Below are 25877 nucleotides of genomic sequence, written 5' to 3' on the forward strand. Positions count from 1 at the left end.
CATGTCTATTTTTCTTTCTTTTTCTTCTTACTTTGAAACATGGATATTTGTACAGTGTTTTTGAAACGGTTCAGTAGAATACGTATGTATGAATGTTACTTTGCATGTTTTGTGTAAGTTGTTGCACCTACTGTTCGAATAAACGAATATGCCCCCGCCCCCCCCCCCCGCTTAAAACAAAACAAAACAACAAATAAACGGTTTTGCATGAGAAAAATGTCTTTTTCTGTTATTTTATAAATATTTCAATACATATTAAAAGATAATGTTGTAGGGCATCGTCTTAGAACCAAAATATCATGACATAATGACGTTAATAACGGTCAATGAATACATCTAATAACCAGTTACTTTGTATCCATATTCTTTTTGATTGCTCTATTTTTGAAACTGATGTCAATATGGAACTGATATATGTAGTTCTTATTATTACCTAAAACTCAATCTAACCGTACTCTGTAATGTATTTAAATGTAATGTCACAGTCACATGTCAAATTATCTATTATATAACTAAACTTTTCAAAAGATGTGTGCCTGATTGTAAAGCAGTTAATTTGTTACCGATACAGCAATGTTAAGCATCTTTGCTTCTAAAATACTAGTAACAACTAACGAACAAAATTAAACTTTGTTTTTTTTCTGAATCTTTAACTTAGACTCAAAACCTTAGTGAATATGGTCCCAGACCGGATAGGGAATATAAACGCAATCGGGGTCTGTCATTTTCAAGTAAAAATAACAACATCGCATGAATTTATTTATTTTACTTTTAAACGCTGGACAAAATTAAATACGTTGTCAAGGTCACATAACGGTTGGTATCTTAAAGCTGCTTGATGATGCTTAAATGGTACAGGGATAAAGCTTACTGGTAATTATCACATTTATTAAACAACACTGAAAAAATATTGAAACCTTATTCTTGGTTCATTACGACAAAACAATTTAGTGACTTTTTGTGCAAGTCACAATTTTTGTTCAGTTCATACTAAGGTTGAACTTTGAAGACAGCTTGTTGGAAGGCCTTTAAACGCGAAACGGGTTTCATTCGGCCGATTCTAACCAGCTGAAGCGTGTATGGCACTGTCTGATAGGGAGAAATAAAATATCTATATCTTTGTAGAACGTTTGTCAGTTGTATTCATTGACCCAACATAGCATCATTATGTCATGAAATGTATGTTTTAAATCGATGAGCTACATTTATCTCCTTCAATATATATTAAATAATTGATTAAAATAGCTTCATAAAGTACTTTCTAATGAAAGGACTGTTTTATTTACTTTAATTTTCATGCAACGCCTCTCCGCTAATTAACACAAATAAGCTTTCCTTGATAATACATTCAAAAACATTCAATAATTTTGTCGATAAAATCTATACCTCAACGAATTCAAATTTGTTTTGCTTAATAACGTCTTTATAGCTTTTTCATATGAACACTCCCCCGTACAATAGTGTGTTACCAAGCAAAATCTTGTCTAATGTATTTTCTCTACGCCCGAGGAAACATAATTTGTTTCAGTATTAAGTTAAAGGTACTAAACTACCTTTGCGAGCAAGCTCTTGTATCGTTATATTTCGTTTAATTCTGGTAAATTCAACAATAAAGTAGTATATAAGAAAACCTTTTAAGGTATAATCATAATTAAAAGGTTTCAGGAGAAAGTTCATAAACTCGTACAGAAATCAGAAAAGCAAGACTGTTTGCCTGCATGGTTAAATAATTTAGGCCTTATCATAAAATTATTCAATTGAAGATGTCTCTTTAAATCCGTTGACGTACGAAACCTGTTACGCATCATTCTTAAGTCGCCTATATATAAGAAATGTTTCGTTTAAAATGAAAACATTAACTTAACAACACATGTTTAAAAGGAAAAGCTATAACCAACCATTTAGGAGTTTGTAAATTCGTTATCTCTTGCATTTATAAAATTAAGTAATATGAAGCAGAACGTTATAGTATTCTTTGTCGTTTTTGAAAGTTTTATTTTGGTTTATGGATTTAATATTAGGCACGAAATGGAGATTATTGATCGTAAGTCACCGGACCGGCCAATGGAGCACATGCTGGGTTTAAGCCGATTGGGGGTTTTCAAGCCAAGCATTAACAGCGAACAGAACGTGGTCCAGGAGCACAGTTCAACAGTACATACAATTACTAAAAGAGGTAAGCAGAAACGACCAACTGATGTTATTTTTACCGATAGAAACGGAAAGGTATGGGGCAGATAGACCTTTGAACTACATGTAGTAACAAGTGGAAAACCTCACACTTTTACATACACATTTAACATATACGGACAAAGTGTGAATAAGCTGCTGCATAATTTTACCGAATCGAGTATGTGCTTTGCACGATGAATACTGTATCCAAATCGCATTTTGCTCTGATATACAAAAAACAAGACTAACTCGGATTTTTATGCAGAACCACTTCAGCCATACAAAAGTCGTAATTGCCGAAGAGAACGCTACATGTAAATCTTTTTAATCCAAAGGTTTCCTTGTTTTAATTTTGCAGCTTTTCGGAAGAGGTTCAGGCGAAGACCACCAGCTATTGCATTTCAAGCTGTGCTGAAAAAGAAATCAATGGAATTGCAAACAAACGAACCAATCAAGTTTGACCGTGTCTTTACCAACGAAGGAGAGGGGTACGACGAAAAAACGGGAATATTTACTGCGCCGGTGGGAGGGTTATATGTGTTCAGTGCGACCATTTTAGCCGGGAATGGCTATTATACTGAAGGGACTATTGTTGCCAAGGATGAAACTATCGTTACAGCTGTGAGTGATCGCAGAACGTTGAAGGAAACAGAAATAGACACAGTGGACCAAAGCACAGTTACATGCACTTTGGCAATTAAAAAAGGGGACACTGTAAAATTTCTGATAAAGTGGCCCATGGGTCAGCACGAGATAATAGGCCATGGGAAGACTAGTTTTGGAGGATATCTATTTAGAGCATATCGTGTTTAAGTTCGTATTACTACGGATTTCCGTCAACGTTCGGTCCCATGTTGTCAATGTAGGTATCGTCTCTTTAAATATATAACTCTAGGGGATACCGCTGCATTGCATTCCAAAGCAAATAATTAATTCGATTGCTAGTTTATTGATTAAAGATATTGTGTTGAAATGACCACGTCAAGTTCGTTATATTTGTTAACTGAACTTGATATTTTAATTTTGTGAATGCATAAGTTGATCTGCGAATTTTTGTCGTAAAACCTCATAGCTATTATATAGAAAGGCTTAGTGCATCGACCTTGTAGTTTTTATTTGTATTATGAATATTGATATAATAATGCTTTAAGCATACGGTTGAATTGGATGCTTTAATATAATTAATCATATTACAAATTTGACCAGTTACGGTACATTTGCCTGCTTTGTATCATAATTTGTTTTTGTTATCCATGTTCTTATTAAATCTTTGTCTTTAATGCAGTAATGAAAAACATCCATGTTTTTTTTAATTTAAATGTACAGTTTAAACAACATACTTGTCCAAAAAATAGGTTGTATTTCACATTCTTTGAATCTCATATTATGTTGTATTTTATATATTCCTTTGCTTTAACTGGTTTATTTTTGTGTCTTTATCTAGAAACATTATATATACATTTTAGTTAAAGTGTTTATTTTGCATCAACTTACAACGGGTATTGTTGTTGTTATAGTAAATGATAATTCCATGAGATAATTAGGCCTGTATTGACTGCTGCTTTTGAGTGAGCATGTCTTTCTAGTCGATAAATTGAATTATGTTTATTTATATTTATTTATTATATGGCATGTAGATGCTTTATAAAGATTGTGCAATACAAAAACTATGCTTGTGCAATAAATTAGAAAATTTCGTTATAACAGAGGCGTCATGAGGCTTTAACATTTACACACCATCTTCATATTTCAATGAGTTAAAGAAGAAGGTTTACCAGTCGCCCTTTTGTCGGCGTCGACTCTGCAGCTAGGTATGGGCTTCATTCATTTTTGAGCTCTCATAACAACATGAAGTAAAATTAAGATTAAATGTTTCGCGGTTCATCAGTGTATGAAAACTTTTGTTCAGGGCCCGTTGTGCGTAGCCCAATTTTACAACTATCCGTGCATTGACAAAATGATTTCACACACAAGTAAACATCAATTTTTAAATAGTCAATGTTTATATTTACAATCAATACTTTCAACATATCACTGGGTAATTCACAATTTAAAGACATTCATTCAACGTATAAATCGGCTGTTTCAACAGTTTGTTCAATCAATGTTTTACTGATTTTACCGCAAAACAACATTAGACATTTACAAATGAGATGTTCAGAAGATGTTGAGTTCATTCGAATATGATTGCAATCGAAATGATGTGCGTCCATTTAAAGTATAATGCAGACGGGTATGCTGTCAACAAAGGAACAAAAGTTGTGGTACTATGCTATCAAATATTGAAGAGACTTCGCTATACAATAATTGAATGAATGAACATATTATTCATATTGATTAGCCAGCAATAATCTGGATACAAATACTCGTTCAAATACGATAGCCCTAACACGAATTGATAACACTATTTTGATGCATGTGAGATTTGGTGTGTTGTTCTTACGCTTTATGTCTCTCGGTCGTTGTCTTTTTGGAACTAGTTTTGTGCCTCAGGTTTTAAACTTGGCGTGTCGCTGTAGTTTGCATGGTTGATTGAACAAAGAGCTATAATATGGAGTATCATTTGGTCAAACCATGTTCAACCATAATACGAGATATTAAGTATTCATTGTACACTTAATTAAAACGTCATATTCTAGAATCTCCTTTTAAACACGTGACCATATAGTTTATTTAAATATCAGGACGCACATGCGTACAAATATCCCGTATTATTTAGGTTCCGAGTAAAAAACAGACGTTTCATAGTAAGAGTAACATAAATTCTGTTATAACCATGATCAATTGCCGTTTGTTTTAAAAAAAACGTCGAAATGTTGTCAGAATCTGATATCAACAACTTTATAATTAAACAAAACCCGAGATCACTTTAAAGGAAACAAAATATCGAAGGTAAACAAAAGAGACGTTTTTTTTACATTGTTCTGTACAATAAGGGATATATTTGCACGAGTACAGAGCTTGGAAAATCATATTTGACTATATTTCCATACTGTCCAGAGCGATATTAAATAACGATTATATAAGAACGCTTTCTCTGTAGAGAACCAGACAATATTCCACTGTCGCCAGATGAGAAGTTTGACCGTTTCTGGAACGCTGCTTATTGAAAATTCTGTTATCCGATTGTTTCAAGTAGGCAAAGTGACCAGAAATGTGTTTGATTTCGGAAATCGCAAACATACAGTAAGTTTTTTTGTTTTTTTTTGAAATTCAAGTAAAAATCTTTCTTTGTTAAAAGAATGTGGCATGTTTTAAACGAATCAACTCAACAAAAGTATTTCATAAGTATTTAAGAAATCTGAAAAGTGATACAAGACACGAAAGAATAAACGACTCCTATTTTCAATGAGTTCAAGCATATCATATGGATTCACCAGATAAGATGGCAATGGTTTTGAATGAGACATCACGGTTTCAAGTACCTTTAGCTTGTTTAGTGTACCAAGATAGTTGACAATGGGCGATTTAGATCACGCCTGTCGACTGACTGTGGTGCGGGGGTGTTATTATAAAACAAGTCATCAAAAACGTCATTGAAGACATGAAGCCAATTTATTTAGCGAAACAAAATTTGCATTAACATATGAGTTCAAACAAACTTCTGAATACGCAATAATTGAATATTTTATTGGGTTTGGTTTGCGAACAGGCGTTGCTTGAAACAAATACTTAGGTCAATAAATCATAGATATTCCGAAGCATTAAACTAAATATTAATTGTACACACACGTTAAATGTTAACAGATATCTTTTTTTGGCCCGTCCAGTCTATCACAGAAAAGTTGAAGGTATTCTCCACTTGAAACATTATATTAAATGTTAATTTCACATACAGGTTTATATAAATATGTGTCATTTTACATAAATTATTATATAAATATATAGCAGAGAGTATAAATACAGTCTCATCAGGGCTCGTAGCGAAAAAAACTGGTCAGTTAAAGTACCCAAGTATGTATATATCTCTGTTCTCTATCTTGACTTTTGTGAACATGCATTTTATAGCATTACCTTTAATAAAGGTTGGAAAAATTGAAATGTGCTCAATACCTAACATGTTTGCAAATTGTTGAAAATCTTCGCTAGAACATGATCCGGCATTATAAGATATGTTTTCGGGAATACCATGTGTTGCGAAGAACCTTTTCATCTTGTGCATGCCAGTTTCTTAACTAAGATTTGGTTCTCGAAGTGAATACAGATTTTGTACGACAATCTAGTCTTCGTCTTTTCATTGATATATATCAGTGTCAATGTCAATGTTTTCATACGGTCGGTCAGGAACGGTGTGTTGATGCATATGCTATTTTGCCACAGCATTTCTGTACTCAAGACAAAATTGGCAACTGAGATACATGTTATTAATGTACTTTGTCATTTCAGATCAAATTATGGTTTCAGCTCTTTTTTGCATTATTTTACACCAAAACGTGACACAGGAATGAGGCGTCGTGTTTCTAACAAATAGGACGGTAAAGCCGGGCTCCAATCCAGATAAGGATTATGAACACAATCAGAACATGTCATAAATGCTATGGTGACTTCGTTCGCTTTCAAGTGTAAAATCATGGCATAAAATATTTGTTACTTTTAAACCCCTGACAAAGCTTTATACGTTGTCTAGGCCACCATCACGGTTGACGTCGTAAAGCTGATTTGTGGTCATCACAGATTTGTTCTCAGTACAGTTAACTGGTACAAGCACAAAGTTAACTCGAAATCCTCACATTTTTTATATTAAACAACATAGAAACATATACGACAAACGTCTCCACATTTAGTGGCTTTTGGTGCAAGTCACAAGTCTTGTTTAGTTCATAATAAGGTTAAACATTAAATGCAGTTTATCAGTAAGAGGCAGGATTCGAGGATTCGGGCATAAATTCACTTCATTCTGCATTTTATTCAAATTACACGTATTCTAGAAACTAGTCTGCATCAAACCAAGCTCATGTAAATCAAAGTGTAAAACGTGTGGAACTGTATCCGGTTGTGTCAAATATGACGTGTTTTGTCGGAATGCATTTAAACGTGAAATGGATTTAATTCGGCCAATTCTACCAACCTGTAACGTGCATGGCACTGTTTGAAAGGGAGCAATGATAAATGAATATCTTTTGTCGAGCATTTCTCATTGACCATTGACCCTAACTTACACCATAACGTCATGTTTTGTATGTTTTAAACCGATGAGCTACAATTTCTCTTATAAAAGGTATACTTGTAAACCTTTTTTATGTTTCAAGCAACGCCTCTCAGCAAATTAACACAATTACACTTTCCATGACAGTACATTTACATTTATGAATGTTGACGACGAAATACATACGTTTACGAATCAAAAATTTATTTCACCGAGTAAGCCCTGACGTCTTCATAACTTATTTCAAATTAACTCTCCCCCGCACAACATATTGTTGTCAAACTAAACCACATCCGTTTTATTTATGTACATTTGTATTTTAACTTAACGCCTGATTATATATAATTTGTTACAATATAAAGTTGACGGTTCTCAACCACCTTTACGAGAAAGCCCTTATACTGTCATATTTCGTGGTAAACTGGTCAATTTAACAATGTAACACGTAGTATATGTGTAACCCCTTTTTATGTTTACTCATTATTGAAGGGTTTCAGGAGAACGTTCATACACTCGTGAAGAAAATAGGACAGCATGACTGCATGAGTAAATAAATTAGGCTTTATCATGAAATCGATCAAATGAGGATGTCTCTTTATATCCGTTTACGTTTGAAACTAAGCTACGCATGATTCTTAAGTCACCTGCTGGTATATAACAAATGTTTCTCGCTATCAATCAGTATCTAATAGAAGGAAAACATAAACTTAAGTTAAAATAAAACATTTAAAAGAAAAATTCACGCTATAACATTTCATTTAGGAGTGTTTCAATTCGTTCTCGCAATCATTTATATACATAAGATTAATATGAAGCAGAACGTTATATTCTTTGTCCTTTTTGCAAGTTTTATTTTGATTTGTGGAATTAATACTAGACACGAAAGGGAGATTAATGACCGTAATGCACCGGAACGGCCAATCATTAACAGCGAACAGAAAGTGGTCCAGGAGCACAGCTCAACTGTTGAAACAATTACTAAAACAGGTAAGCAGATACGCAAGGTATCCTGTCTAATTTCCACCTGCTTTTATTTTAACCGTTAGAAGCGGAAGGCTTTAGGACAGGAAGACCAATGAAATACCGGCTGCTACATTTTTTTCAATATTGATTATTTGCTTTGCACGATAAATACTGTATCCAAATCGATTTTGGCAATGCAAAAATACAAAACTTATTCTGGAAATTTCTGTAAAACCACTTCAGAGATACAAAAGGCGAAATTTCCGAAAAACATTGAGTAATAATGAAATGAAAAAAGACCGTTCGTAAACCCTTAGTTTTACAACTAAAGCAAACACTTAGATTAAAAAAGAGAAAGTTTGTATGTTAATCTTACCGTTTCTTTGTTTCAATTTTTCAGCTTTTCGGAAGAGGTTCAGGCGAAGACCACCAGCTATTGCGTTTCAAGCCGTGCTGAAAAAGAAATCATTGGTATTGCAAACAAACGAACCAATCACGTTTGACCGTGTCTTTACCAACGAAGGAGAGGGTTACGACGAGAAAACGGGAATATTTACTGCGCCGGTGGGAGGGTTATATGTGTTCAGTGCGACCATTTTAGCCGGGAATGGTTATTATACTGAAGGGTCCATTGTTGTGAAGGATAACACTATCGTTACAGCTGTGAGTGATCGCAGAACGTTGAAGGAAACACAAATAGACATAGCGGACCAAAGCACAGTTACATGCAATTTGAAAACTCAGAAAGGGGACACTGTAAAATTTATGATAAAGTGGCCCATGGGTCAGCACGAGATAATAGGCCATGGGAAGACAAGTTTTGGAGGATATCTATTTAGAGCATATCCTTAATAAGCTCGTTTAGTCGCGGGTTTCTGTCAAAGTTTAGTCCCACATTGTCAATTTACGCCTTATCAAATATTATTCTAGGAAAAAGTGAAACATTGCATTCCAAGACAAATAGTTGAATATGTTTCCTACTTTATTGATATATTGTATATTTAAATTACCAAGTCAATTTTATTGCATTTTAGTACTTGATTTTTTTTTAATTTTGTAAATGATTTAGTTGATCAGCGATTTTTGGTCGTAACAACTCATAGCTAGTATATGGAAGGTCTTATTGCATCGACCTTGAATAAAATGCTATAAAACAAATTATTTATCTTATCACTCCTCCTTTCTATAGAACATATTATATAATAGAAACGCAAGGCCGACACTATCGACTATCACCCCGAACTTTCACCCTCTGTCGCACTGTTCCTCTGACGTCATAAAATTGACATTTTTAAGCTTTTGTTCGGTATATATAATAGATATTGACTTACAATAATGTCAACTTCGGCTTTGCCTCGGTCGACAGTATTTACCCAAGGTTGACAATGTGCACTGTCACTCTCAATGCACTCAATAGTTATAAAATATAACAATTTTGTTTTCAAATCACTGTTTATAGAAAATTAAAGTCAGTAAATTTAATACACAATTAGATCAACGGTTTTTCGTTACATTCTTTAAATCTCATGTTATGTTATATTTTGTATTAAATTTTGCATTACCTGGTTTATTTTTTGTATTAATCTAGAAAACTTATATTTATACTTGTTAAAGCGTTTACTTTGCATCAGCTTAAAACGAGTAGTGTTGTTGTCATAATAAATTATGATAGTTTGACATAAAAAGGCCTGTATTAACTGCGTAGAACGAGCATGTCCTTCTTGTCGAATGATAGAATAATAGTTATTTATGGAATGGTTTGTATATGCATTATGAAGTTTGTGCAATAAAAACACAATGCTGGTGCAATAAATTCGATAAATACTATTTGGAGTTTCACAGTATTCTTATCATTCATAAAAGATATGTGTTAAGCGCATAGCGTCATGAAGCATTAACATTTACACATATAATCGAATATTCAATGATTTAAAGAAGGAGGTTTTACCGTCATTCTTGCCTTTGTGTCGCCTCTGCAGCAATGCGCGGGCTGCGGTCATTACATTTTAAAGCCACCTATCAACATGAAGGATTGTTTGGATTAGATGTTTTCGTTTTGCGGTTTATCGGTAAAAAACATTCGGTCAGGGCACGGTTTAAATAATCAGGTTGGACTTTATCTCCGTAATGTTCAGAACAATGTTAAATAACGACATAGTGTTACTTGCTCTGTAGAAAACCAGAACATATTGTACAGTCACACACCAGCTACCGTTATGTACGTTTCCAGATATGATGTTTGACCTATTTGGAACGCTGCCTGTTGTAGTTTGATATTTAATTGCTAAAGATACGTAATGCGTCGGGAAATGTGTTTTATTTCGGAAATCGTTCGGAAAAAAGTTGTGTATCATATGTGAAACAAACGAAAGAATCTTTCTAAGTAAAAAGAACTTTGGCGACATATTAAAAACGAATCAACACAGTATAGTAGTTCATAAGTTTCTAATATATCTAAGAAGTGGTATAAGACATGAAAAGAATAAACAATTTCTTTTTTCAATGAGTTCAAACATATCATATGCACTCGATAAGATGACAATGGATTTGAACGAGACAACACGGTTTTTAATTTTGGTAGATGGTCACCTGAAGATAGCTTGCGACCATATGAAAAGCCGAGGACACAAACTAGTTTAAAAAGGTAGTGCCTTGTGCCCATTGACATAAGAATAAGAGTAACAAATGGAACCATTTCATCAGGGTAATATATCAATCTATTTGGTAATGATGCACGGGCATGCAAAACAGTGTATGAGCCATGAATAAACAAGTTACGTAAAAGTGTATAAACAACATCCTTTCAGACCCCACAAAAAAGTTATATTTAAGAAACATTACTCACATATTACTAAATTGTTAATTTGCGATGAGAATTTCGTTCATGCTCGCAAAGGTTATCAAGTACCTTTAGCTTGTTCAGTGTAACAATATGTAGTTGTCAATAGTTTAAGCCCGGAATTATAGATATTCTGGTTTTTCCAACCTAATCCTCCGGTACAAACAAAATTAAACCGTTGTAATATACACACGTTACTTCGGAAACAATCTAGAGTCATTGGACTGTTACATGAGTTTCAATAGCTCAATATTCACCTTTTATTTGTACCGGCATGGGGAAACCCAGTTACGGTAATTCCGGGCTATATATATTGGGGATATAAATTAAGCATGTCGAGTGAGTGGGGTGCGGGTGTGTAAATATGAAACAAGTTATCAAAAACGTAATTGAAAAACTAAATTCGATTTATTAAGCAAACCAACATTTGCATTAACGTATGAGTTCAATCAAACATCTGTATATGCAATCATGGAAACTTTATTGTGGTTAGTTTGCGAACAGGCGTTGGTTGTTTTGTAGTAAACATTTTTCTAATTTAGTAAAACATAAATATTCTAATGTTTATAGAAGGATATACGAACTATATTTAAAAAGGAGTTCCCTTCCTGATTTATTTTTTTACAATATGCTGTTGATCTGAATAACTATGTCTAACATTAAACGGTTAAATCGGAGCTGTTTTCCACCTTATGCATTAGATTAAATATCAATTGTACACTCGTGCTTAATGAAAATATTATTAAATTTTTCACCCGTCCAGTTAATAACAAAATTTCAAAGTAAATTTGAAGCTGTTTTGTATATGAAACACTAGATTAAATGTTTATTTTACACTCATGTTTATTTTATATAGATATTATATGGCAGAGTTACTACAGCCTTGGCAGGGCTCATACTAAAAGAAAATGGTGAGTTATAGTCCCAAAGTATAACAACCTACGGATCACTCTGCTCCATCATGGATTTTATAAATATGCGTTTCATAGCATTGCCATGTTATAACAGCGGACAAATGAAATGTGATGAAAATTGCACATTTTGGCAATTTTTCAAATTCTTCGCTAGAGAATGATCCGCCATTAAAATATATGTTTTGTGAGTCGTCAAACTTAAATATAAATCTTGAATGGTGGCTTCGTTCGCGTGCAGGTGTAAAATCATGTCATACACCATTTATTACTTGAAACGCCTGGCACTGTCTGATAGGGAGAATATATACTATGGTATGCAAGTACCTGATTGAACTAAATGGTAAAAGGTAAATGGTATTTAACTATTGAATAAAACAGCTTCATAAGGTATGATAAACTATTCTATTTACTTAAGTCTATGTTTCAAATAACGCATCTTCGCAAATAAACATAATCAAGGTTTTCATGACAACACTTTCAAATGCACTCATAAATGTTTGCAAAAAAAGAATTAAAAAAATTGTTTCGCCGAATAAGGCAACGTATTAATAACTTATTTCATATTAACATTCCCCCGCACAATATTTTGTTGCCAAGCAAAATCTCAATCGTTTCACGTATGTATTTGATTTAACGCCCAATGACACATAATTTGTCACAGTATCAACTTAAAGGTACTGATCCACCAGTGCAAGCAAGCTCCCTTATTCTCATAGTTCGTACTATACTGGTACACTTAACAATGAAGAAGTATATGTGTAACATCTTTCATGTTTACTTATTACTAAGGGTCTTCAGGAGAACGTTTATACACTCGTGCAGAAATAAGAAAAGCAAGAATGTTGTCCTGCATGAGTACATAAATAAGGCCTTATCATGAAATCGATCAACTGAGGATGTCTCTTTAAATTCGTTTACGTAGGGAACTTAGCTAGGCATAATAATAAGTACCCTATATAACAAATGGTTGTCGCAAACGATGAGTATCGTTCAAAAGGATAACATTAACTTAATACAATACATCATCTGGAAGGAAAAACTGAAACATACCAGGAGTCTGTCGATTAAATTTGTTATTCATTTATAATAATAAATTTAATATGAAGATATACGTTATATTCTTTATCATTTTTGTAAGTTTTATTTCGATTGATGGGATAAATGTCCGACACAGAATGGAGATTAATGATCCGAATGCACCGGACCGTTCAATGATGGAGCACACGTGGGATTTCAACCGATTGGGGTTCATTAACAGCGAACAGAACGTGGTTCAGGGGCACAGTACCAATATACATACAATTACTAAAAGAGGTAAGCAGATACGCAAGATATCCTGTCCAACTGCTTTTATTTTTACCGTTAGTAGCGGAAAGCTTTAGGACAAGAAGACCAATGAAATACTGACAAATGCAAAACATCACATTTCTACAAACATAAAATTATATAAACAAAGTATTAACATACGATTAAATGGCCAGGCATAATCCATGATAATAAAAGAAACCAGGCTATTTCTCGAGTGTTTGTTTTCGGATAATTTCGTTTGATTAGACCTAAAATTAAGCAATAAAAAGCTGCTGCAAGTTTTACCAAGTCGAGTATGTGCTTTACACGATAAATACTGTATCCAAATTACATTTATTTGGGATAATATTTATAGGTATAGAATTGAAAGGTCATTTAAAACATTCCGTGCTTACAAACGACAATATTGATCCGATAATAACAGAAGCTTTATCGCAACGCTTTATTTAGAGCGCCTGTTGATTCGGATTTCAATTCGGAACTTTTTCGACGGTTTCGGTCTTTATTGACGTCAGTTTGGGATAGATCTCCAGGAGCGCATTACCAAATTGTAGGCCCAATGATTCCATGCGAGCTTTTATATGTGCATTGCACACAATTATATTTGCGATGATAACAATAAATCAAGCAATACACTTTGCATGTAGTTTAAAAATAAACTTTTAATTAAAGCCAACATTTGGTTAAAATAAAACAAACCTCGGAGTTGTTCAAAGTGTTAGAGAAGCTATTAGTTTTTATTGCATCGTTGGGCAATTTAAATTTTGTCATTTTTCAAAAAGATTGTAGGCCCAGGCCTTCAAGGCCTATATGTAGCTACGCCACTGGACTTTCAATGTTGTACCATGGAGGATAACGTGATCAAAATAGACCAGCTAAATTTTTATTGTAAAATAAAACTATAAAATGTGTTTGATAAAAAAACACTTAAAAACAAACAAATGAATAAACTGATTAAAGAAAAAAGAAACACAAAGATACATCACAACGTATGTTTTGTACCGTTTTTACAAACCTTTGGGCACATTTAATGGGTATTTAATAACTCGTCCCCAAACTCGTAGGCCTCGGTTTCTTTTACAGCTTGATTTACGAACCTTAAGACCCGATTCATCGAAGCTCAGAAATAAGTTTCGGAGGATATTTTGCTTATTTAAAATAATCTGATTTTTTTTAATAAATTGTTAAACTTGAAATGTCAAGGACAAATCATTACATACAACAGTGTCAAAGATAAAATTTAGGAACTGTACGTAATCCAACAATTACTTAGGCTCACACGATAACCCGTCATCCAACCAAATCGCAGGAATTTCAGTTTAGATAGTTTCGGAGGTGGTGCTTAAACCCGATACTTTGTATCGATATTGGGAAAAGCCGGTATCACAGTTTATGGTACCGGATTATGTTGATACCGTGTTTTTCGTCACAGTCAGAACCGGGTTAAAATATAATAATACTATTCTCTTAAGAAATCCCGGTATCGATAGGCCGGTAACAATGTCCACAAGAATCTGCTATGACTTTGGATATGTTAAACAACATAATTAGCATGTCAATAGGTAAAATTACACCCTTTTAACATACTGTAAATCTTGAGTATAGTAGCTTTTAATTTAACAATTATTGTTTGTTTTGCATTCTTAATGTGACAACTTGGGAATAAATTTGAAAAAAAAACACGACATAACCCTCAATTTTTAATTAAAACAATGAAAATGTGTTTTTATCTTTAAAAAGCCGATACATTAATGTAGTCATGTAAATCTTAAGTAGTGTAGCTTTTAATTTAATAGTTCTTGTTTGTTTTTTGTGTTTTTTAATGTGATAATAAGGGAATAGATTTGACAATTTTCTTTATAACACTCAATGTTTTAAATAATACAATGAAATTGTTTTGATCTTTAAACAGCCGATAAATTTATGTAGTCATTTCGTACCCTAGCGATTTCTACCCTCCAACTTTGAAATCGTGATAATATGGCCCATGGCTATTTAGAGATGACTCTAAGATAATCTTATTGTAATACAAAAACTGCAAAACAGAGATCTTTATCCAGTAAATATGCCTTCAATAGGCAATAAATAGCGGATCATTTGGTACAGAGATTGGTCATCTGATAAAAACCGGGTCTTAGCACCACCCTACTTTCGGTTTGAAAATACACGGTTTCTATCAATAATTGAAAAAATGCTTAGACATAGAATCCTCGAACTTTGTAAAGGTCTCTAATACATGACCAGCGCTCTAACTATATTGACGCCAGTTGGACTGAGATCAAGGGGTGGCATTGAGCTGAAAATCTGATAGTTTCAATTACTGAGGAATGCTTATATCCAGGTACCTCAGACTTGGTATGCTAGTAAACTGCATCTGCTTCCTTTTGGTCATTTTTCAACAACATCCGTGACGTCTTTGATGCTTTGCATCAAAATAAGTCTTGTCTTAGGTTTAACATGGGACCTGTGAATCGTACAATACGGAAAAATATGAGATTTTTGTACGCGCGTGCGTCCCAATACGGAAATATATTGTACGGCCACGTGGTTCAAAAGAACGATTGGGCGTATAAATTAGGTATAGAATAATGAATTGTAAATGAGATTATAAGAAATGCCTAAATTCTACAACTAAACCAAACATTTAGAAAAAGGAAGAGTAAGCTATTATGTGCATCTTCTTAATCTCAATGGTTCCTTTGTTTCAAATTGCAGCTTTTCGGAAGAGGTTCAGGCGAAGAGCACCAGCTGTTGCATTTCAAGCGGTGCTGGAAAAGAAATCATTGGAATTGCAAACAAACGAACCAATCAAGTTTGACCGTGTCTTTACCAACGTAGGGGAGGGGTTCGACAAGAAAACGGGAATATTTACTGCGCCGGTGGGAGGGTTGTACGTGTTTAGTGCGACCTTTTTGGCTGGGAATGGTTATTATACTGAAGGGACCATTGTTGCCAAGGATGAAAGTATCGTTACAGTGGTAAGCGATCGAAGAACGTGGTCCGAAACAAATATTGACAAGGCGGATCAAAGCACAGTTACATGCACTTTAAAAATTCAGAAAGGAGACACTGTAAAATTTCTGATAAAGTGGCCCATGAGTCAGCACGAGGTAATAGGTCACGGGAAGACAAGTTTTGGGGAACATCTATTAAGAGCATATCCTGTATATAAGTTCGTATAATCACGGATTTCCTTCAAGTCCCATGTTGTTCATAACGTATCGTCTTTTCCAATATATTATTCTAAGAAAAACCGATACAACTGCATTCAAATACAAATTGTTGAATATATTTGCTAGTTTATTGAGATATTTTATTTTTAAAATACCTAGTCAATTTTATTACATTTGTAATATAATGTTATTAATTAGATGATTTCATATTGACCGAGGTTAGCTGTATTTGCCTGAGCCCAAAAGGGCAAATAGAGCTGACCGAGGACAAATTACTCGGCCAATATGAAATCACCTAATTAAAGTTATTTTATTAATTAACTATTACGTATGGTACGATATTTTGGTAAAAAACATTCAAATAACTTACCTGAAGTTCACATTGAAACCGTAATTAACCCCTATTCTTTGTGTCTGCTTTTCTAGACTTGACTTTGCTGATTTTGACATGCATCTTTAAAGTGAAATTGCACAGACTTATGAATAAAGTACTGTGAAGTGTTAGGAAGCATGTCTTTTCGTCTTAATTTCATAAATCATTTGCCAAAAACGTCAGATATTTCACCTTCTTCGTCCATTTTGTAGATGTACAAAAACATAATAGTCGTAAAATCCACCAACGGGTTAAATACAACTGTAATATCCAACCGTACACAGTGGTTCAAGTATTTAATAGGCTAGTTATTCCAAATAGGTTTATACGAAGCACAAAATTTTCAAAACAGTCGGAAAACCGGAAAACAAAATGGCTACCTTTTAAAATAATGTCCAGCATATTTTTCATATAAGGCGAGTTTCGACAGCCAATGAAAATGGTCCATTACTCAAATCCTATATTAGGCGTGTTTTGTAGCCAATCAAGACGGAGGAAACTGATATTGGCCGAGTTTGGTTGAAATTGGCCGAGTTTGGTCGATATTGGTCGAGTTTTGGCACATATTGTCGTCTATTGTCTGGTGTTTGTACAGCGATTATCCCCGTATAGCGTAAAATACGTAAAAGTTGATCAATGATACTTGATATTTCAATTTTGTGCATGCATTAGTTGATTTTTTGTCGTCACAACCCATAGCTATTATATGAGAAGGCTTAGTGCATCGACATTGTAGTTTACATTGTATTATTAATATTGATTTCTCTTCTGCTAATGGTGTAATCAAATGGTATAAAATTAATACTTATAACAATATGATTATAAACTTCTATAGAACATATAGTTAAAACGCCAGGGCAATACTTTCGACCATCACCCCGCACTATCACCATCTGCCGCACTGTTACCCCTTGACGTCATGAAATTGACATTTTACAGTTATTGTCGCCTCGGTCGAAACCATTTACCTCAGGTTGACAATATGCACTGTCACCCTCATGGCACTCAAAATCTATATGAAATTACATGAAAAATCACTGTCTAAAGATAGAAAATATTAGTCAGTAAATTAAATACATTCGGTTAAATGGTTTGTAATTAACATTCTTTGAATCTCATGCTATGCTCTATTTTGTATTTTTTTTTTATTTACCTGGTTTATTTTTGTGTCTACATTTGTTTATCTTGAAACATTATATTTACATTTGTTAAAAGTGTTTACTTTGCAACTTTAAACGTGAATTATTGCTGTCATAATAAATTTTAAATGTTTGACAGACCTGTATTTACATTTCATCGTAGAACGAGCATGTCATTCTAGTCGAATGATGGAATCCTAATTATTTATGGTATAATATGTATATGCTATATAATGTTTGTGCAATAAAAAAACTATGCTTGTGCAATAAATTCGAAAGCTACTTTTTGCAGGTTCCACAGTACTTCTGGTAAATCTTAGACACATGACTTCTTTTTTTACGTTCTTTACTATTTGAGTTGGGTTGAACAATACTTAAGCATGGTAATTCAATTAAATTCAATTAAATTCAATATATTTCTTTCCTTCTATTAAGAGATATGCATTTTATATACAAATGTGATATGTGATTCAACATTCTAGTGGAGCATAACTAATTGGTCAAACATACCTCCAATTTAAGAGATTACTTTTCCCTACGTACTCATGGATAAAACAAAATTGCACATGATGAGTCACACAAGTGTCAACTTAAACGTAAAATTGACGCATTTGGAAATGTACTGTAATGTTGTTAGTAAGAATGACACATCATCCTCACGTTATGGATGTATAAGAGCGCGCATGAGTGTTTCCATATAAACCATGCAGATCTTCCGTATGACACATTTTCGATAAGTATTGTAAAAGATTAAGGAACATCAAGTTTTACTCACATCATTTAATTCAAATCGATATTCCATATTAAATGGTAAATGCATTATGCACAGTTCTATGATACATATTGTAAAAAGGTACACATCATAACCACAAATCATCATCAATTTATCGAAATGCAATATAAATGCTTGGAAACTTTTCCTTCATTCAGGACATAGAAATATTATGATACGTCAGTGATAAGTATTTTTAAGTGGTTTTGCTAAACGAGAAACTGAAATAAGTGTTATCCTATTCTCATCGGAAATGATATCAATTGCGTCCAAGTATCTCTCTATAACTACTTTTCTCATTCATTGGTGTATCATCAAGTGGTGGGCGTTCACGTTATAAATACGTAATACCAACTTATCTCCATGACCCAGTGATAAAGGCAGTTGACCCGCAATAAAACACCCAAATCATTGATGTGCATTTGTACAATGCCTTCTTAATTAAACCAATGCTTCATTCCAATTGTTGTACATCTGTCATATTTCATAGAACTTCTGTTTACCACGATTGACAAAACTCGTATGTGTATGTTTGGTGATAATTGTTTCATAAAAAAACTAGGCAATGCACTTCCACTTTATTGGTGCATATTCTTCATTGATTTTAAACAATCTATACTTACCAATTTATTCATTTAACATTAAACCATTTACTGACTACATACTGTTTACAATGTTCGTAGTATATTGTCAAATATCACCACAAATCCTAATGGTTTATAATACAGCAAACCTGGTGTTTACTGCGACATCATATTAACACTTGCACTGTCGTCTGGACACATTTTCAAAGCTATACCATATTGTAGTACATGCGCAATAGTGTGTATATTAAATACTTGAATACAATTAAGAATAATATAAATACAATTAAGCAGATGTCATCAATACATCTTCAAACTCTAAACACTAACAAACACAGTGTAGAGCTAGGGCATTTTGATGATACACATAAGTTATGACATCCAATCAATAATTTTACATTTCTTACTTTATTGTATTAATTTTATGACACTGCAATCCAATAAAATATGTCAGCTGTTTCATGCATGTCTTCCAATATTCTACAGCCGTTACTTCTACATCATGATATGTTTTACCACTTTCATAACTTTATAGCTGAAGAACTTCATCAAACAGGTTAAATAATCCTGACTTAAGTCGCAAAAATGTAAAACAATATCGGCTTTTGAAGGTAAGAAAGCCAGAACGAATAATTTTATAACAATTTTATTTCACATATCGCATCAGAATGTACCTGGTAGTGACAAATGTACGTTACACTTGCTACAAAATTCAACATCAACTTAACAAGAAACAGCGAAATGCTTTACTGACTGATTGCATTAAAATGAAACCAATACCGCCCTAGTGCACAATTTGATAGTGAAGCGATAGTTGGCTGTAATACCCTTAAGTAGGCGAAGTCGGATTCCGTTAAGATGTAGCGATGTGTTTATTTATAATGCCGACCAAGAATGTTGTGTGAAAAACAGTTTTCTTTAAGTAACATCACACCTTAGTTCGAGCAACCCGACCATTTATTCACATATATCTAACCTTGTATGAAATCCCCGTCAATTAAGAACATGTTGTTTTAGTTAATTTACACATAGTTCAGAGCAATATAATATGATAAAACTGGTTTTACTATCTTTGAATACAAATTTACACAAACTAATGGAGTTGCACCATACGGGTTGACACATTGAGCTGCCATAGAGAAGAATGAGTTTAGGCCGTTTTTAACCTCTCTTGTATTCGCATGTTTTATTTCAAACTCGAGTCATGCCTTATTCACGAGTGGTTCGCGTTATAGATTTATTGGTCCGTACTTTCTGTCAGAATCTGTCTCCATATATGGTTCCTGCAACTGGTATGGATTCGACCTCATCTGGTATTTTCATGCAACAGGATCATGTCTGGGCGACTGTCATTGTTTACAAAATCGTGCACACGTATTTGTATTACTCCATCATCACGCGAAAGTTGAAAGCTGTGATCGAGCATGCTTTCAAGATAGTTTTGAAATAGTTAACAACAATTTCATCAGTATATTTCACATCATTAAATAAAAGTCCAGTGCAAACATTCATGTTCCCGCTTGTGTGTGACATATCATGTGATAGCTGAGTAAGACACATATTTCAAAATTTTAAACTTACTTAGTTTAGTCACGTCTGAAGACATGGGCGTTTTGCTAGACATGTGACGGGAATGTAGGAGGAGTGACTCAAGTTTGAAGTTATCCGAGTAATAGCTGCTACAATACTACAAGCCACTTAAACTATGACGGAATCCTTTGAAGAAGCGATGCATCACTGGTGTTTCAGGGACGCGATGCTTTTGAATGTAAATATTGAATACGCCCCGGTGCTGTTCTAATCAGGTAGATTCCTTCGTTTCAAAACAAACGAAATCATTGCACAAATGACTTCCTACAAAACAATTCTTACCAGCAAAAGTCTGTCTTTTGTCATGTTAGAAATGTTACATCAAATTACGATGAACTTATTTAACAGCAGAAGTTCAAAGTCCAACAGAACTTATCGAGAGACACAGAACGTACATGTAAAAGATGTTAGCAACGCTCTTTGTTCTATTTGAGAAGTATAAGTAAACTTATAAAGACTATGACATTATGATAGACAAAGGACAGACATTAAAAAGATGGAACAAACAGAAGTCATTGAGAACAAGTATCATTATTCTTTGAATTCTAATTTATATAAATGCATGCCTTGTTAAAAGAAATAATCATGTAAGCAAAATCACCAGACTGTGCTACGGTATAATTAGTGCAGTATGTGTTAACTATTTCCAAGGCATTCGTTGAAAATCAGAGATGTACTTATGCTATATGCTATGAAATATTGATTTACAACTTTGCAGTAGGACTGTTGGGATTGATTGCAAAAAAAACAAAAGTTAATCTAGATAGGTGATGGTGAAACTATCGACGAGGTACATACATCACCTTCAAACGGATTCTCACAACCTACTCATTAAAGGTCCAAACCATTAAATGTATGTAGAGAATAAGATGCGCGGATCCTAAGAAATGTGCGACATAAACATCCCCATCTCACAGTAATGGTCCCCATTGGAAGGGTATGGTGGAAACTTGTTGACGTAAGAAACCAAGTACATCCCGGGTCTCGCGACGATCGCGTACCCTCGGGACCTGAGCTAACACCAGAACGGAACCGGTCGTAGCTACCTCGTACGCGCTGATCCTGAGAAACCTTGACATTTCAACAGGTTCATCGTAATTTGATTGGCTCCTCGGCTTTTACCTGTAGTTTGCAGTGTATTATTGAATCATTTAATACAAGAAATGATTCAAACCATAAATAAACCATAATTATACCGGTCTGTTGTCTTAGTTGTCGGAAAGACAATCCTTTTTCTGTAATTTCAAAGCGGATTATGGCGGTCGTCCCACACTGTTTAGTGTTTATTCATCTATATTGTACCAGGCACAGGCTGATTACTTTTAATACATCCTACCACACATAACGATCCAAACGCTAGTAGCAAATTAAGAGCGGCAAACAGGATAACGATACGTTTACTTGTTGACCTTCATTACGTGAATGTGCAATATATCACGTATTAATTCAAGTAAATGTAGCTGCATGAGCTCGCCCATGTATCAGTGAATGTAGTATTTGTATTTGTAGTATCTAACCACATTTAAATTATCGATGATATTGCATGCAAACAGATTGCAAAATAAGGCCCTGAGGGTCTTCATTTTAATTGTTGACATCTTGTTATTCACTCCCCTGCTCAACGTTTCTAACAATGCGTGATCGACGTATTGTTACAAACGTTGAGCGGGGGAGTATAATTTATCACATAAATCTAAATTATAACCAAACACACGTATACGTATCTATATTTATCACATGCTACAGGTATTATTACCAACATATTTCAACTGGTTCAGTGTTATACCAGAATGAAATGTGAAATCCGTCCTGTAAGTTAGACTTCAAGAGGAGATCACAGACACTAGTCTGTGCATCATTGTTTATCCCCTAGACGGCCCTTCGCCGCCTCATTTTATACCCGTTGTCAATTTGCATTTACATGTATGTGTCTGAAATCGTATGTATTGTTTTCTAAAGCCCCATCAAGTCAGTTATTCCCACCATCATTATTCCGAAGCTAATATGTATTGATAAAGATTTAAATGCACTTAGTTCGAGCGTATTAGTGGATAAGTCCAATGTGATCACTGTGGGCCATTTAAAAAAAACATATGGGAATCACTTCTATTTTTCGTGTTTAATAGCACTCTCCGATTTGCAAATTACTTTACAAACCGGAAACACATCACAGAGAGACGCAAGCATCAAACTAGCTTGATTAATACATGTTTGGGCTACAGTCTTAGAACGTTCAGTGAAAGAAGAGTTCACTGGGGATTTAAACTTGTTTATGCGCGCACAAACTCACATTGGTTTAAACAATATTTATTTCGATATAATATTTACAATTAGTTTAGTTCTACAAATTTGAGCATAATCCAAATTAACAAAGACCAAATACGTAATGCATTGAAACAGAAAAACATGTAAATTATGCACAAAATAATAGTGTACACAGAATTGAGAAGAAAGCCTTAAGGCTTATACTATGTCTCTCTTTTGTAACCTCACATTTGTCTCAACAGGTATCCAAATATTGTCGCGAACATCGCGAAATAACATACTTTTATTCTAATATGAGTTAGTTAAATATACAATACTTTTGAGATTGATTCTTATGTTATACAGATATTATATGGTTATCATTTGTTTAAACTTTAATTTGTATTACCTTAAGCTTTTTTTACAATATAACAGTTTAATCGTTTAAGTATAACATTCTTTCATTTGCACCGTTGACCTTGTAACTAATCGCTTTGAGTCTACCGGTGTTATTCAACGGTGTCATTGCTCCGGCGGAGTCGCACGAATATCACAGGAACTCGTGCTACTCACAATACTCGTGCACTTCATGTTTGTTTTGGCGGTAAATAATAGTATAAAAGGCCTTTGTTGGGCGTTTAACAAAGAGTTGAAAAAGTTAGAATAAAAAAGAGTTAACAAGTGAATTAAAAGGAATTATAATTAAAAAGAGTTACACGTGATTTAAAAGGAGTTAAATAAAAAGAATTTATAAAGGTTTATAACATCGGACTATCAATTATAAATTGGATATATGACAAATTGTTGGATTATAATAGTTAGAAAGTGTTAACATCTGGAAATAAATTCATTACTTACTATTCACTATTTAGGACATTTACTGTGAATTGTTATTGGAATTAAAATTGTTAAAACTGTATAAATAAAGAAAGAAACAGTGAAAAATTGTGTTTGTGGTCTTTCATAAAGTTAAGACCTAAACTCTAATGTGGCTAAAATAAAAACACCGCCACATTAAATGGTACCGGAACCCGGGAGTATTACGGGAGTATTACGGGAACATTACGGAAAATAATATAACAAAAACAATAAGAAGAAATTAAAAATAAATTAAAGAATTAAAAGAGGAATAAAAGTGCACGATGGGAGCTGTTAAAGTGTGACAGTGGTGTTAAAGAGAAAAAGTAAAAATAACTTGTGAAAAAGTGTTGTAAGTTATCAAAGTGTTTGAAAATAAAAGTGTGAAAAAAATAAAAAAATAAAAAAATGGCCGCGACAAACGTTGTATACTTGAAAGGAGTACGAACACGGTACTTTCATGCTCTAGAAAAGGAGGTTAGTAATGCATCAGTGTTGTTAGATGCTGACATAACAACAATTGACAAAAATGTTTTGTCTGAAATTCATGTTTCTATGGGAATATTAAATCTAGTATTGGTAAACTTGAGGCTCAATCTGAAAAATTGGCAACCGCTATCGGAGATAGTGACCTTGACTTAATTAATAAAATTGTTGAAGATGATTCAAAATTATTAAACATTGCTGAGAACCTGCTTGTGCGTTTAAAGAATTTAGAAAAGAAATTAAATAGTGCCATTAAGGAAGAAAAACAAGCAAAAGAAGAACAAATTAGCGAAACTAAAAATGAAAAGGCTAGTGTTGAAATGCAGAAAATGTTTGAAGCTCAAATGCAATTACAGCGGGAATTTTTAGAAGCCCAATGTGACACAAAGAAAAAGCAACATGTGCAATCGGTTAAGTTACCGAAACTGGAGATATGTTTTTTCAAAGGTGATAAAATTAAATGGATTGAATTTTGGGACAGTTTTGAAAGCTCAGTGCATAAAAGTGAAACGTTATCAAATATTGATAAATTCAATTACTTAAGGAGTAAACTTTGAGGTGAAGCTCGTAGTGCTATAGCGGGCTTATCGCTGTCGAACGAAAATTACAGGGTGGCAGTCAACATTCTCAAAGAGCGTTTTGGTGACACTCAGGAAGTCATTGACCTCCACTACAACAAGCTTATCAACATCAGACCAGCTGGCGATTATGTTGAAAGCTTGCGGAAATTCCTAGATACCATGGATAAACATCTAAGAAGCCTGGAAGTACTTGGACAAAATATTGATCAAAATGTGTTCGTTGCTGTTGTTAAATCGAAACTACCGAGCAACGTTATTCGACATCTTGAAATCCAAAAAGGTTCACGCGAAAAGTGGACAATAAAGAAGCTTCGAGATATACTCTGTGAATACATTGTGGCTAGTGAAAAAGCAGAAAAGGTGCAAAACTCAGAAACAGTTAAAGCTAAAACAAACAGGTTTAATAATTACACGAAACCGGAGTTAAAAGTACAATCATTTGGTGAAAGAAAAGTGTACAGCCAGCCAGTAAGTTCATCAGAAGCGTTATCTGCTGGCTCTTTTGAAAACAGGAATAAGAACTGTCGCTATTGTTCAAAATTACATTGGAGCGATGAATGTGTTAAGCACAAGACCATTGATGAAAGAAAATTATGTTTAAAAGGCAGTTGCTTTAAATGCTTGAGGGGAGGACATTCGTCGCGTGACTGCAAAAGCAACAAAGTATGTGTACATTGTGGTCAGCAGAATGTGCATCATCGCAGCTTATGTCCAAAGAAATTTAAAAGTAAAAGT

General features: G+C 33.9%; 2 protein-coding genes across 2 annotated transcripts; both read left to right on the plus strand.

The window, feature by feature from the left end:
- Nucleotides 1-1843: 1843 nt before the first annotated feature.
- On the plus strand, nt 1844-3876 carry LOC128243811 (EMILIN-1-like). Its single transcript, XM_052961771.1, has 2 exons — nt 1844-2176; nt 2531-3876. Exons 1-2 carry the CDS (start codon nt 1951-1953, stop codon nt 2983-2985), a joined length of 681 nt encoding a protein of 226 aa, XP_052817731.1. The 5' UTR covers nt 1844-1950; the 3' UTR covers nt 2986-3876.
- A 4142-nt stretch (nt 3877-8018) lies between these two features.
- LOC128244740 (EMILIN-1-like) lies at nt 8019-10025 on the plus strand. Its single transcript, XM_052962791.1, has 2 exons — nt 8019-8305; nt 8682-10025. Exons 1-2 carry the CDS (start codon nt 8128-8130, stop codon nt 9131-9133), a joined length of 630 nt encoding a protein of 209 aa, XP_052818751.1. The 5' UTR covers nt 8019-8127; the 3' UTR covers nt 9134-10025.
- The last annotated feature ends 15852 nt before the right edge of the window (nt 10026-25877 follow it).

Source organism: Mya arenaria, chromosome 8, assembly GCF_026914265.1.
Source record: "Mya arenaria isolate MELC-2E11 chromosome 8, ASM2691426v1".
In the NCBI taxonomy this organism is placed as follows: domain Eukaryota; kingdom Metazoa; phylum Mollusca; class Bivalvia; order Myida; family Myidae; genus Mya; species Mya arenaria.